The following is a 15,269-nucleotide window of genomic DNA, read 5'->3' as shown; positions in this document are numbered from 1 at the left end:
GACCGTGCTTGTTCTCAGTTTAACAAATGTTTTCTTCTCAATTTACGACAAAATTCGAAAAATGTCGTTTATTCAAAGGCATGTTAGAGCAATTTGTACAAGCTTATTGATTTTGCTATAAATAGTAAACGTGGATTTTTAATTTCTCCTAAACAACCACGTCTTGTTTGTAAAAGAGTTTTGTCAAAATAAATGCCCACTGACAAAAAACACTGATTGAAAATGTACACTAAAATTAGCAAATTAGCCAATCAATTCCACCTGAACTTATTTCCATGATGACTTATCGCATTAATAATGAGACATTAACAATAATAATGGTATACAATTCACCAGAATCAATTAGTTACACGTAACACCTTTCGATACACTGTTGTTTGAGTGCTTTCATCGGGTGTTTTTTTCTTTCTCTCTGACATTTTAGTCGAGTTCACACTGAATAACATTAAGCCAAAAAAGACACTATCCTTTTGTATTCTGTCAATTGTTTCTGGATTACAGTTGGGAAAGAATTGAGAATTGAACTAGCCATCTTCGTTTGAAAGACATGGCAGAGTGGAAAACTTTCTTCTTGCTATTTTGCTTACATCTCTCCGTTCACTACTCTCAAGGTGGGTTCAACTTTGAACAAGAAAGATGTCTCATGCTTTGGATAGTAGTTTAACACATGTAACTATTAAAATCTGTTAGCGAACAGATTTGTAAACAGTAACAAAGAACAGGAGCCATAACAGGGACATAACAGGGAGTTTGTTTCTACAGCCGGGCCAATGTACAGTACAAAATAGGACCAACGTTACAGTATTTGGAATCGTTTAATGGACTATGTCACGGATTTAACCAGATTTTTGAACAGCCAAAATTTATATTTGTGTCACAGGAAACCTAAAAGTAATAGTAGAATTTTATTTTAAATTGCTATATAAGAGCACTGAAACTGTTAGCGAGCATCTTTGGCTGCGGATGGCTTGGATGGAAACTGATTGCAACTTGAAAAAGTCAGGCTAACGTTTTCAAGTTTATTTTCTGCGCGTCATCAAAAATTCTGTCCGCAAATTAAGGTGATATCTTTCTTTAGATGTTCAAAGGCAATGTTTTTTTTTGGGTTTAGTTGCCTACCATTAATTTCAAAACAGTTTAGACCAAATCACTGTGAAATCCCCGTGACACAATTTAGTTAAAGCTTCATAATTCTTTTAGCTCTGTTGGCCAGACTTCTTAAGGTATCGGGCTACCGGTTAGTAACTTCTGACCCGTGTTAATCTTGTTTCTTCGGATTTCATACAATTTACTTTAGAATAAATAACTTTGTTAGTTTTGAATAGGAACAATTCTTTATTTGGACAAAGCTTTGTACTGTAAGAAATAACTTGAATAAGAAATTGTTTGAGACTTAAGTTTAATAAACGTACAAAGTAAGTGAACGAATGCAGTAAAAAAATGAAAACATACAGAAAATAATAATAATATTATTGCGAATTTTCGTCTAGAAGTGCGAAGTTTTCACAGCTTCGAATAAATAGCTCAGTAATTATCTAAGTTAAAGAAAATTGCTTATTTAAAGAGCTTGACAGCTGAGCACACGCTTTGGAAAATTTCCAATTGTAAACAAAAACAGTGATAAATAACTAGATGGATAAATGTTTCTAAAATAACTAAAACTCTACATATCAAACACTAACTCATCCAAAATGGACTCACAAAACAGACAAAATTAGACATTGCTCTTGACTAAACCAGTTTAATTTTCTGTCCTTTTATAGTCAAGGTAGCAACAAAATTATTAGCAAGAAATTGAGAGAAAACCTCTATGTGAATAAAGCAGTTTTAATTGACGATTTGGAATTTATTTTGACACACTTAAGTTTAGACGTTTTATTCGGCTTTCTAGAAAAAAAAACTGCCATGTGCTTTTTAATTACTCTTAACTGAAAACGTTTTTCCAAAGTTGCGTCATAATGACAAACGCGTGTAAACTAGGGGCAGTTTAGCAGTCTAACACCCTTTTATTCATCAACATTTACAGGGGAAGATTTAGTTTTCGCAGCTGGTGAATAAAAACCCTTTAAAAGTTTTGACACGCATAAACAAATAACACAAGACGTGAGAAATGCCTTTGTGTCAAGCTACTCCAATTTTTTCCCCAAAAAGCTACATGAATCCCTTTGTGAGTTCCCGTAAACGCGTTTTCTCCAGTGTTTCTATGAGTTTAGGTTCAAAAAATACTCATAATATGCACACTGATGTATATAAGAAACGATTTGAAGGCTTTTACTATTTTTCTTAAAAGATAATAATTATAAGTTCTAAGATATTAAGATAATACTGAAGTTTGCTCCGGCCTTTTGAAAAGCAAACAAGAATGAGACTAAGTCGATATGAGTTCTGAGTGTCACAGATGAGAGTTTGGACGTAAGGTTTCTTGGACTATGGCAGCGCGTCATCAGACAAGCTAGGAATAGACAAGGATTGCCCCCGGCCATACTAATGCCTTTTTGTTGATGCGTTTTCAGCGTTTTCGCCTATCGTCTTCACTAATACAATTGAAAACGCTCATCGTTTTCATCGAAAACACAAATTTTAAAACGCTGTTCAGAATGGAGACATTTGAAAACGGAGCCCTATCGTATCAGGGCGGACAGCGAAAACGGAGACCTTCGAAGACGCCCGCGAAAACGCACAGACAAAAACGCATCAACGACAGGGCCGAACTAGCCTAGCTACAAGTTGACTTGCTAGTCTTGAGGAAGTCGCGAGTCGACCGTTTTCCGCCAGACGACTTAATTACCGGAACGGGCTGTGCGACAGTCTAGGACAGAACGTACACGCTGTACGAACGGACGTACGAACGAAATGTTAATGTTTTTACAAACTCCAGTGTAAATGTTATTAGTCTAAGAAAAGAAATGAAGCCAAGTGTCTGTGTATATTCGTAACTGGAACCATTGCTAATCTCTCTTTTTCGTGATAGGCATATCATCATGGAACCAACTGCGAGGTTAGTGCAGTCAAAGCCTTTGTTTGCTCATCACGGATTCAGGCGAGAAAAAAACTTTAGACTAACAATAATTTTAACTTCCAGATGCCACTTTTTTTCTCAAAGTGAAACAAACGGGGAAAACAAACTTACTTTTTGCTAGGCTCATTCAGTGGACCTCCTTTCTTACCCATCCCCACAGAGGAATAGTCTGCACGCGGAATTCCCGCGGGAAGGAAGTATCAGAAAGGTGGGACTTTCACGGTAGAATATTCAATATTTGGAAGAGGCTATTTTAAAGTTTAATAACAGAATACGGAAGTGAGACATTCAACAACTTCCCTTACGAAAAGTCCAAGAACGAAATTACTCCAAGAGGTTTTGATAAGCCAAATAGAAACTAGAAGGCTAAGTCAAGCCAAGAGGTGTGACGCCATCAATTTCATAGATGACTTGCAGTAGGTATGATGAATGATGAAGTGATATCATGTTTGTTGTTGTTTGTTATAGTAACGTTCGGGAAATTTGCTCCTTATCCGCTGACCACTAAACAAGCTAGACATGCCGGTTGGAAAAAGGACGCCAATTGTCTAGGTACTGAGACCTAGGTCTAAGCAAAGTATTTTGATGTTTCGCAATAAATATCTTGATCTGTTAAGGCTTCCTTTTCACTTTTCACTCCCTTCTCCGTTTGTTTGGCTCTTACATTCTAAAGGAATAAGCTGAATAGGTTTTTATTTTCATCATCATCATCATCATCATCATCATCATCGTCGTCGTCGTCGTCATCATCGTCGTCGTCATCATCATCATCATCATCATCATTATTCTCATCAACAGGAAAATAGTGTCTATATAAAGACGTTGCCAATACGAATTTCTTATTTATTTTTAAATTAAAACTTTGCAGTTTTTATATGTTGTGGTTTAATTTTAACCTTGGTATATCAAGTAGTTTCCATTGTTCTTTCATATGATAATATTTGATAAGAAATGTAAAGCAAAGTAAAATACCAATTTAATTGTACCAAGGGTAAAATTAAATATTCTCCTCCATTACTTCTGAAGGTCGCGCCAACTTTTTCTATGGTAATCGTTACGCCAAACGACGTGATGATGCTACAAGACTTATCTTTGACTGTGATGGGAGCTTAGCAGGAATGCAGGCAACTGTAAGAACAACTTAATTGTAAAACTCTTGAGAGAAACTGGCAAGAACTGATTTGAATTCATACAATACTGTACGAGAAAACGATCAGCTAGTGCAAAGACCTAAGTAATTAAGATGGTTTCCGCCCAACATTCGAGCAATACAGGCAAAAATAAAGTTACCAAAGATACCTCATAGTATGGTAACAGTTTAAGTACAGCTGTCAAAAACCTGCCAAAACTTTAGCGCTCAAGCTGACCCCGCGAGAGAAAAATGGATTTGAAATTATCTATATTTCAGTAAAAACGGACGTTTCACGCCAGTTCAAAACAAAATGGCGCGCATTTTGAACATTTTTACGAGGTTTGACTTCAATTTTCTCGAGAATGCTTTAGAATTTAATTATGGGGTCACTGGGACAAATGAATTTCAGTAAGATCTTTTAAATAGTATACAAAATGTTTCCGTGCTATGAGCAGAATTTTGGTACTTAATTTTCGCACTCATTGCTCGAACTTTCAGCGGAATCCGTCTTAATATTCTCCTAATATTATTTTCGTGGCTTAGATCGATCGAACAGACGCCTATCCCACCATCCACAACCAACCGCCGTGGATCTCAACAGATGATGGACGGGTGGCTCTCACTGTCTACTTCCGAGATCCCAAGAAAATTTGCGTCTGTAAGGGAAAGGGTAAAAAGCATATGGAGAAAAAGCGGCCAATAGGAGACCGACTGTGGATTCAAATGGCCGACTTTCGTCATAAGAAAAACGTTATGATGATACCGCTGAGCATGGACCATATCGCGATCGACGGCACACCGTGGGTCGAGGGAACCTGCATCCCAGGAATGGGTAAAGTTTTAGCAGAATGCCTTATTTTCTGGTCAATAAGCAACATTGAATAAGTATACTCGCCTAACCTTTGTCACTGAGAGCCGCTGTGGCCTGGTGGTTAGTGCGCTGGATTCCGAATCGAGCGGTCCCCGCACGAGCCCTGGCTGGGGTGACTGTGTTGTGTTCTTGGGTAAGAGACTTTTTTCTCGAAGTGTCTCTCTCAACTCAGGTTTATAAATGGGTACCGGTGAATTAAACGCCGAGGGTAACACTGCCATGGACAAGCATCCCACTCATCCCATCCAGGGGTTAGTTACTCCTGGAGTCGGTTAAAGCTATAGCAACAGGTGGCAACAGCCGGCCTGATGGGTCACTGTGCTCGAACACAGTCTCTATCTTTTTATGCCACCTGGCCACCAATGCCGCAAAAAACTTTCCGTTTGTGGACATAAACGTTACCGTCGAGTAGGTTCAACTGTACGAAAATCGACCCAAGCAAAATTCAATTTGACACAAATTTAAATAATAGCTTTTACTTTTTCTAGTCTTTAACTGAATAACGTGTGACTGTTTTAACAGGAGTCCACTACCATTACAACATCTCGATTGATTTTGACTGTGACAAGGCCTTGCCTATCTTCCTGCTGTTCAGCGAGCAAACGAAATCTCTAATTGGGTTTGGCTGGGGAGGACCATTTGATGTCCAAAGTGCTGAATGGGAGAAGCCACATCCTTCTCTTTTTGCGGTGAGAACTTTTGATGGATTCTTGGTAATTACCATAAAAGCTTTATTGCTTCCCCCCTTTTGAGGCTACCCCACTCTACTAACCTTATTTTCTCCTATGAATGGTAACCCATGACAACTTATCAACAGGAGAACAATTATTATGAGTTTGAAATAGCCTATTAAGATTATCTACCCCGCCACATGTATTTACTATTTTTGTTAGTATTTTGCGGAGATATGCTTTTAAACAGCAGCAGAAAGGCCCAATCCATCTTGCTTTTTGTGCCCTAGCTTATTTTTGATTTGAAATGAGCCCCAAGTCGACCCAAGATAATTTTAATCCTACGCCTTTCTAGAGTAGGATCAGCTTAACACTTTGACACTTCATTCATTCATTCGTTCGTTCGTTCGTTCGTTCGTTCGTTCGTTCGTTCGTTCATTCATTCATTCATCTGTGTTTTTACAAACTAATAGAAGCATGGTTTGTATATTTTTCAGAGATCAATGAAGCCTGAGTCAACTCCTGCTTGCCTGAAAAACTACAACACGGTGTCTGTTCAACATGTTTACTTTGTGGATCCTTTACAAATTGTGTGCGCTTAGACGAGGGCCTCACGCAGTTCACATTTGAAGACTTCTACGCTTTAGAAAGCTAACAACCAAGCTGAAATGTATAGTTTTACTCATTAAAGCTAAATGTTTTCTTCTGAATCTATTCTATTTTAATTTACAATGCAACCGATCCGATAACGTGCCTTCCGTCGTTATTTTTATGCATTTTAAATATTTTAATTTGAACGCTCCCTAGTAAATAAGAAAAAAAAAAGGGAATTCGCAGTGGTATTTCCACAGAGCGGCTGTTTCGACCCTCAAATGGAAATCGCTCTGATCTTATCATGAAGCATATAAACAGTCAAAAACACTCACTATACTGTCTCCGGCTCACTTAGATGACTTCACTCGCTAGCGACTCAGGTTTTCTCTACGCCATCTCGAAAACAAGCTGGCGTAAAGAACTCGTCGCGGAAAAAATGTTTAGTTACCTAATAAAACTACATATAAAATTAACAGTAAAGTTAATCAAAGTTCTCACTCATCAGAGTAACGATTGCCATCGAATAAAAATTAAACGTTCAAAATATTTTTCAATTAATCTCATTAAATTAACGCTGTTAGAGCAGGGTGCTAAAGGGGTGGGGTGGCGGGGGCAATCACGAGCTTCTTTTCCCTCAAGTCACAATCACGTATATTATTCAAACCATTTCATGAATCACGTTTTAAATATACATTACTGGAGAACATTTACCCTTCAAAAGCCTAGTAGCAAGACGTGAACTCTCAGGCGAGCTCACGGTGCGAGAAAATGTCCTAAAACCCATAACTCGAGCCACGAGGACGTGTCCTCCATACAAGGTCTATCTCTGGCTTCATGATGTGTCGTTAAATTGATTTATGAATACATAATTTGTTTTCGTTTTTCACGACGGTTTCAGCATGAAACAGTAATCACGGTCCTAAAAATAAACAAATCGTGAGTCATACTGGACTAACATTTCACCGATCAGGGCCAAGTTTGAGCTGTTTCCACGTCTCACGCGCTATATTTTGCTCAAATCACGCTTTACGCATAACCCCTTTACCACCCTGTTAGAAGTTTGGATAAAAGTGCTACTTACAATGTCGTTGTTGATTTTCTCAAAGTTCGATTGTGACATCGTCACCAAGAAGTACAAATGGAGCCCAGTTCTTTACGGCACTAAACCTCTCCGATTCTCGGAGACATTTCATAGCCCGGTTAAGAGCTACACTAGCGCTACATCCACCACCCAGATGTTTGTAGAAACTTGTCATAAACTCCATGGTGGCCTCGTCATTAATTGCCCAGAGTGACACCAGAACAGATCGAGCACCGGCACCAAGGAAAGCCCGTGCGATACCGACCACACCCTCCGCCGTTATTCTCCCTTGAGCACTGTGACAGCAACTAAGCACAACAAGCCTTGCTCGCAGATGAGTAGCTTGTACATCTGACATTTTCAACATGTAGTCTTTTTCCTTAGGATTCTTAGATGCCCGTGTGGGATTTGGAGCCAAAGCAATTTCACCAGCTTCCATATCGCCATGTGCTGCGATGTGCACCAAGGCAACTGAGCCGATTCGTTTAAGCACCTCATCTTTAGTTGCCTCTCTTCCCATAAGCGGTTCGGTGTTAAGAATCTTGCCTATCACCTTTACTTCTTCTCTGGCCCATGGCAAAGGCTTTAATTTGCCGCGCTTTCCTTTAACTTCTGCCAAACATGGATCTCCCACAAGAAGCGCCCCATTCTTACTATGGTAGTCCTCAGGACAATCTGTTATCAGTTTTAAACTCGTAAGCGAGGGAAGAACGCGGATCCTGACAGATTCACTGAGGTATCTGGAGGCCTTGTCCACAAGCGCAGCATAAGGGACTAAACATAATGGGCCACCTGGGACAATGATTAATTCCTCGCCTTCAAGCACACTTGCAATTGGGCCAATAATAGAATCATACAAGAGGCGCAGACAGTTGTTCTTGCAGTTTGCTATTTCCTGACAAGGTTCTTTATTGAGCGGCGAATCACCTTCTTGCTCATCCAATGAACGATTTTCACATTTAACATCAACACCAACGCCAATTTCTTTGAAAGCCATTTTCACTAGCGAAGGGACATCGTCCATTATCTTTTTCTCAAAATGGACATCTGTATCCTTGAGTACCCATAAATTAATTGTGTCCCTTTCTAGTGCTACAAAAACTGTCTGGGTATCCATAGCACTAAATATGTCCGAGATCGTTCTTTTAGGTTCAGCTGACTCAGAAGCCAGCAATTCAGAGTTGTATTGTAATTTCATGAGATCCATCAAGGCCTGTGCTCGTCCTTGTTCAGCAACAGACAAAGCCTCATCGGTCTTATCAAGCCTTATCAGAGTTCTCCAAAGAGCGGTGTAGGCACGGTGATACGCATTCCGAAAGGTTATTTTCCATACGTCTTCAGACTGAAGAAGAGCCCTAACGTCATTGTACAGTTCTATGCTGGATCGATAATAATCACAAGCTACTTGCAATGAACCCGAACATTCAAAGTCATAGCCTAGCGAATAACAGGCATATCCTTCTCCAAGTCTGTCTCCCAATTCTTTTGCAATGCGAAAGCCTTGCTCGTGGTACTGTATGGCTTGATTTAAATCGCCCAGACTACGATAAGCATTTCCAAGACTGCGATAGGCATGTCCTTCTCCATTCCTCTGTCCCAGTTCTTTGGCAATGCTAAGATGCTGCTTGTGGTGCTCAATGGCCTGTTTAAAATCACCCAGGCTATGATAAACATTGCCAAGATTGCCGAGGGTAACTCCTTCTTTATCTCTCTTTCCCAGTGTTTTGGAAATAGCGAGATCTTGCTTGTGGTACTCAACGGCTTGTTCAAAATCACTTAGACTATAATAAGCATTACCAAGATTGCCATAGGCATGTCCTTCTCTATCTCTCTGTCCAAGTTCTTTGGCAATGCTGAGATGTTTTTTGTGAAACTCGATGGCCTGATTAAAATCACCCACACTCTGATAATCATTGCCGAGATTGGAATAGGCCAGTCCTTCTCCGGCTCTCTCCCCCAGCTCTCTGGCAATACGTAGATGTTGCTTGTGGTACTCTAGGGCTTGCTCAAAATCACCCAGACTCGCGTAATCATTGCCAAGATTGCTACAGGCAATTCCCTCGCCATCTTTCTGCCCCAGTGTTTTGGCAATGTTTAGGTGTTGCTTATGGTACTCTATGGCTTTTTCAAAATCACCCAGGCCTTGATATGCGGTACCAAGATTACCAGAGGCAGCTCCTTCTCCATCTCTCTGCCCCAGTTCTTTGGCAATGCTAAGATCTAGCTTGTGGTACTCGATGGCTTGTTTGAAATCCCCCAGACAGTCATAATCATTGCCAAGATTGCCATAGGCACGTCCTTCGCCATCTCTCTGCCCCAGTATTTTAGTAATGCTTAGATGCTGCTTGTGGTACTCAATGGCCTGCTTAAAATCGCCCAGGCTATGGTAATCATTGCCAAGATTGGCTGAGGCACGTCCTTCTCCATCCACCCTCCCCAGTTCTTTAGCAATGCTAAGATCTTGCTTGTGGTACTCAATTGCTTGTTTAAAATCACCCAGGCCGTGATACGCGTTACCAAGATTACCATAGGCAGCTCCTTCTCCACTCCTTTGCCCCAGTTCTTTGGCGATGCTGAGATGTTGCTTGTGGTACTCTATGGCTTGTTTGAAATCACCCAGACTCTGATAACCGTTACCGAGATTACAACAGGCAGCTCCTTCTCCTTCTCTCTCCCCTAGTTCTTTGGCAATGCTTAAATCTTGTTTGTGGTACTCGATGGCTTGTTTAAAATCCCCCAGGCAGTGATAATCATTGCCAAGATTGCCACATGCACGTCCTTCACCATCTCTCTGCCCCAGTATTTTAGTAATGCTTAGCTGTTGCTTGCGGTACTCAATGGCTTGTTTAAAATCACCTAGGCCATGATAAGCGTCGCCAAGATTTCCACAGGCAGCTCCTTCTCTATCTATCTCTCTCATTTCTTTGGCAATGCTAAGATGTTGCTTGTGGTACTCAATGGCTTGTTTAAAATCACCCAGACTCTGATAAGCGTTGCCAAGATTGCAAGAGGCACTTCCTTCTCCGTCCATCCGCCCTAATTCTTTGGCAATGCTAAGTTCTTGCTTGTAGTACTCAATGGCTAGTTTAAAATCACCCAGACCTTGATAAGCGTTGCCAAGATTACCATAGGCAGCTGCTTCCATAGCCTTTCTACCCAGTTCTTTGGCAATGCGAAGCTCTTCTTCAAAGTACTCTATTTGTCTTTTTATCATCTTGATGGTTAAATAAGTGAAGAATTGGTTTACTGTCAAGTACTCATCTAATAAATCTGAAAAATTAAATAGTAGTCTTGAATTCTTGTGTTCAAAAGTATGCAGCAGAGACGACTAAATAACTGTGGTCTGCTCTGAGATATATTGACCTAAAAAAAATTCAACTGCTGTTACTTTGCTCTGTAATTTGGCCTCTCTGCATTTTTTAACGTGGAAAATGCTTGAGGGGGGGGGGGGTGGGGGTGCTTAGTCCCTCTGCCCCTCTCCCTGCGACGGTCCCACATTTGTATCGTCTGCCCAAACAATATTTTATAATAGTTTGTTCCATTTTGTCACGCAATCTCTATTTTGTAAATGAAAAAATACTTTATACAAATATGGATTATTCACAAAAATCACAGTTTAAATGTTTGATGCAGTAACTGGAAATCGACTGTGTTTAGTATAAAGAAAAAATACTGCCAATCACCTTATGTATATTACTGACACAGTGGGACGACCACTGATTCAAACATACCGAGAAATCTGCAGCCGCAGGGGTCCCGCAGCATTTATAATAATTGAAACTACTTATAGTTGCCACATTTAGTGTCGCACGATGACCAGAGATTCTTAAGCTAGACAGCTGTAGCAACTGCATTCTCATAAAGTATTCAAACTTCAGCAGTGAATCGAAATCTCGTAAATCCTGATAAACTGCTCAAAATGAATGCTCCATGCATTCTAATTTTACCTAGCAAAATAGTTACCGGTAACTATCGTCAATAGTCTCTGATCGCAGTACGCTCAGTCCGCTCATGTCCGCCGGCTTCTTCTGTCATTTCCCCGAACAAATTATAGGTTTAGAAGGACACATACTCAGAAAGAAATATTTCCGACCCTGAACATTAGAGTGTACTAATTAAGCAACGTTTATTATTTCCATCCCTGAAAATGATTAGGGCCGAAAGTCGGAATGGCTGATGGGTGTGTAAATGCAAATTGCCCTCCAAGCCTCGTTTCAGGGTCAAATATCGTTTGTTCTTTTAACATGCTGACGAGGCCAGGAGGGCAATTTGCATGAACAGCGCTTTGATCGGCAAATCATTGCTTTTTCAACTGAACAGCGCTTTGATCGCATATTCTCATCTTTAGCTTCTGCTTTCCAGCGGACAAGATTCTCTTTGTAACACTCCTTTACAGTTGTTATTTCTTTCACTGTCGCTTTGAATTTTTCGATACGTCGGTAGCACTTCTTGCAGGCCCTTCAGAGAGATTGTTGTCCTCGACGGTGAAAAAAACCCGAAATTCATTAACAAATTTTCAGTTTTTGTGCATTTTCCGAAACAAGGCTATTATAACCGCCATTCCACACAAAACTAGCTTCACATAACCGACACGACAACGAAGACTTTGAAATTAAGAACCTTTTTCACGGGAGCTGTTTTAACTCCCGCGAACGCCATCAACAAATACCGCCACTTGACTCCTCAAAATAGCTCCTGTAAATCTGTCATATCTTCACGTGCCAGTGCATGTGATCACAGTGAGAGAGAAAAAAGATCAAAGTTCAACGAGAACGGTAAATAAAACCACTCTGAGCGTGAAAGTATTTAGCAATTAAAATTGCCTTGACTTGTCTTTCGAGATAACATCAAACTTAAGCACCCAGTTTAGCTTCTTATTGGTTTGATCACTGGACTAAAGAACTCCTCAGGCGATTCGTCTTTCTCGATCGACTGGTTCCTTTGAAGGATTGCGATGAGTGCCAATACTTTCAAAGATGTGCACTGTTCGGAAAACACGCAAATAGAATAATGTAGTTTCAAGGTACCAAATTTGGGGTTTGTTTCACGTTTTACAAATTCGAATCGCTGGAGCATTTATTAACTATCAAATGTTCGTAAATTACAGGACAACTCGGATTAATATTAATCCGCGGATTATAATAATAATAGATTATAATAGGATTATTATAATCTAGTAATAGATTATTATAATCCAGTAATATATTATTATAATCCAGTAATATATTATTATAATCCAGTAATAGATTAAGGCACGGCAAAAAATTGGAAGGATTAGATTATTATTAATATTATAATCCGGATTAATATTAATCTCTATTATAATCCCGATAAAATTCCGTGAATGTTCAGATAACAGATATGTCTATTTGACTATCTGGAAGATATGTATATGACAAACACACTGCAGACTTAAACACAGGACTGACAGGACATAAGTCACTAATTACATCCGTCACATAACGATTACTTTTGCATATGTTGAAGCTAGATTAGACGATGTTGTTGACCCTAGAAGTAAAAGAAAAGGATCAAGCGCCTCTGGGTCAGCAAATCCGTGCCGTGGGCATGTTCTTTTACAAAAAAGGAGACCTAACGACTGGGAATCGTTACCAGCTGCGAAGAAATAGCGACAATCTCAAACACATCAACTGTTTCGAGGTTCGGAGTCGGCATATCACAATGGCAACTATGAACAAGAATTTCTTCCGTCTCTTGGCGCCTTTTGTTGATGAAAATATTATCTGTGAACTGACATGGTAAGCATATTGTATATGATGTCAAGTTCACAAAAAAACTATTTCAGCTGTTTCAAACAATAAAGTATGTTTACATCAAGCTTCGTATCTATTCCTAGCTTAGTGCTTGAAGGTGCAAAGTGGAGTAGGGGAGATTCCTGACGACCTGCAAGGGCGCACGAAGTACGCGTAGGTCCAAGAATGCATAAGATATTGATAAGGCCACCTTAGATCGTTAAATAATGTCAATCTCCGGAAGCTTTGGACTACGATTGAGTTGTTGAGATTTATTATTAAGATTAATATTAATCTGATTAATATTAATCTTACATAAGATTAATATTAATCCTAATGGATTAAGGCACGGCTCAGACCTCAGTAATAAATGGATTATAATAATCTATTACTGGATTATAATAATCATTAGGATTAATATTAATCCGATTAATATTAATCCGAGTTGTCCTGAAATTAGTAGATTTTGTCGCGTGACCCAAACTCGCTTTAAGGGAACGCTGGAGCGTGACATTTATTCATAAATAGAAAAAGAATATATCAATACTTGCCCTTCTGTTGGTTTAGTCAGGACCTAAGGGTGGGAAAACTTTATTACGATTTCGTCGCGAAACTTCTTACTCAAACTTCTTAGAACAGAAACAACCTACTTTACTAGTTCCCATCTGATTTCTCTGATTTCCCTCGCTTTTTCTTGAGCATAACAATACCAATCACTTATGTCTAATTTTAAATACGCCGATGTCGCTGTTCACTGACTTTGAGTTTATCTCTGTCGCTGTCGTAATAACACGGCAGCGGTCTTGTCGTCATTTCAGTTCCTTCAAGTCGCCGTTTCAGAGCCGTGTCGCCTGTTGGAATTTATCCCTTACAGGGCCTATTTAATACTGCTCAGAATGACTGCTCCGTGCATTCTAATTTATCGAACAAATATATTTAGTATTCTCTGTTCGCAGTACGCTCAGCTTTTTCAAACTGCCTGAAAAAATTATAGGCTAGGATCGAAGCAGACATGCCCAGATAAGAATATTTCCGGCCCTGTGGACTCCCTGAAAACGATTGGGGCCCAAAGTCGGAATGACAGATGGCAGATCAAATAAATAATACTTATGCCAATATTCCGAAACGGAAGAAATCACCGAATTCGATTTAACAACTGAAAAAATGTCGTTACAGTGGTCACAATAACTACCTTGAGCTTTTTACTAACCTTTAGACAAAACGGCAGCCCAGCTGAGGTCAAAATCATCAGCAGACTTCGCAAAACGTTGTTACGTTTAAGTTATGATAACCACTGTCGGTATTTGTGACGAGTCGACTAATGAATTCTCTTTGCTGGGGGAAGGGAGCGGGTGGAAGGGGCAGTGGGGAGGGGAAGGGGATTATTTGATTACCGCCTGAACGCATCCCTGATGGTGTTTAAATGTTTTCTCGTGATCCGTGAACGGCCTTTCGTTCCTGTGAATAGTGAAAGAGCTATTCAGTTCTTCTCGTGAAACGTGATTTGGTTAAAAAGCCGTGAACCGTGCATTTACTTTTTACTACTTTTTTATGAAAATTGCGAAATGACTGTTGTTTTTTTCTCGTGAAATATAAATCGTGATTCTTTCTTCCTTCCAAAAACATTATCATGTAAGTGTTTTAATTTAAAACAAGACAATGTGTCATAAATTGCGTGACCAGTGCATGGCCGTGACTGAACGTCATTCTGGGCTTCAGGGTCACTCTACCTCGATAGGTAATTTAACACCTTTATTCTGGCTATTCTAGCTGCATGAAAAGTGAAATGGCCATTTTATTTTTGTGAAACGTGATTTAGATCCCCCCTATATAAGTTATATAGGTGTGTACCCCCGGGTATGAGTCACACCAGGGGGAGGGAATAGTTCAATTACTTACCGTCTGAACGCATCCCTGACTGTATTTAAGGGGTTTTTCGTGACCCGTGAACGGTCAGTAGGCTTTGGTAGATTGTGCTAGCATAATTTTAAGCATAATTTAGCAAAACGAGCATTGTTTTAGGCTTTTATTTCAATTTAGCACTGCTAGCATAATCCGAGCATTTATGCGTTGAAAACCAAAAAATACCATCATAGTTCTAGAATAATTCAGTTTGTATTTTATTTCTGTATTGTTTTTGGAAAATAT

The 15,269-nt window shown here is 39.6% G+C and overlaps 2 protein-coding genes across 2 annotated transcripts; one reads left to right on the top strand and one right to left on the bottom strand.

The window, feature by feature from the left end:
• Window positions 1-525: 525 nt before the first annotated feature.
• On the bottom strand, window positions 526-10,538 carry LOC144635889 (uncharacterized). Its single transcript, XM_078495001.1, has 2 exons — window positions 7,365-10,538; window positions 526-646 (listed from the first exon to the last, which is right to left on the bottom strand). The coding sequence occupies exon 1, from the start codon at window positions 10,511-10,513 to the stop codon at window positions 7,388-7,390; it is 3,126 nt and encodes a 1,041-aa protein (XP_078351127.1). The 5' UTR covers window positions 10,514-10,538; the 3' UTR covers window positions 526-646; window positions 7,365-7,387.
• On the top strand, window positions 4,030-6,830 carry LOC144636884 (uncharacterized; the record flags this gene model as incomplete). Its single annotated transcript, XM_078496086.1, has 4 exons — window positions 4,030-4,149; window positions 4,695-4,983; window positions 5,545-5,711; window positions 6,191-6,830. Coding segments are annotated over 4 exons (681 nt in total), but the record flags the coding sequence as incomplete, so codon positions are not given.
• Window positions 10,539-15,269: the final 4,731 nt, after the last annotated feature.

This window comes from Oculina patagonica, chromosome 13 (assembly GCF_052425735.1).
Source record: "Oculina patagonica isolate OP01 chromosome 13, crgOcupat, whole genome shotgun sequence".
Taxonomy (NCBI): Eukaryota; Metazoa; Cnidaria; class Anthozoa; order Scleractinia; family Oculinidae; genus Oculina; species Oculina patagonica.
Note: the sequence above shows the minus strand (reverse complement) of the source record. Positions and strands in the feature narration are given on the sequence as shown.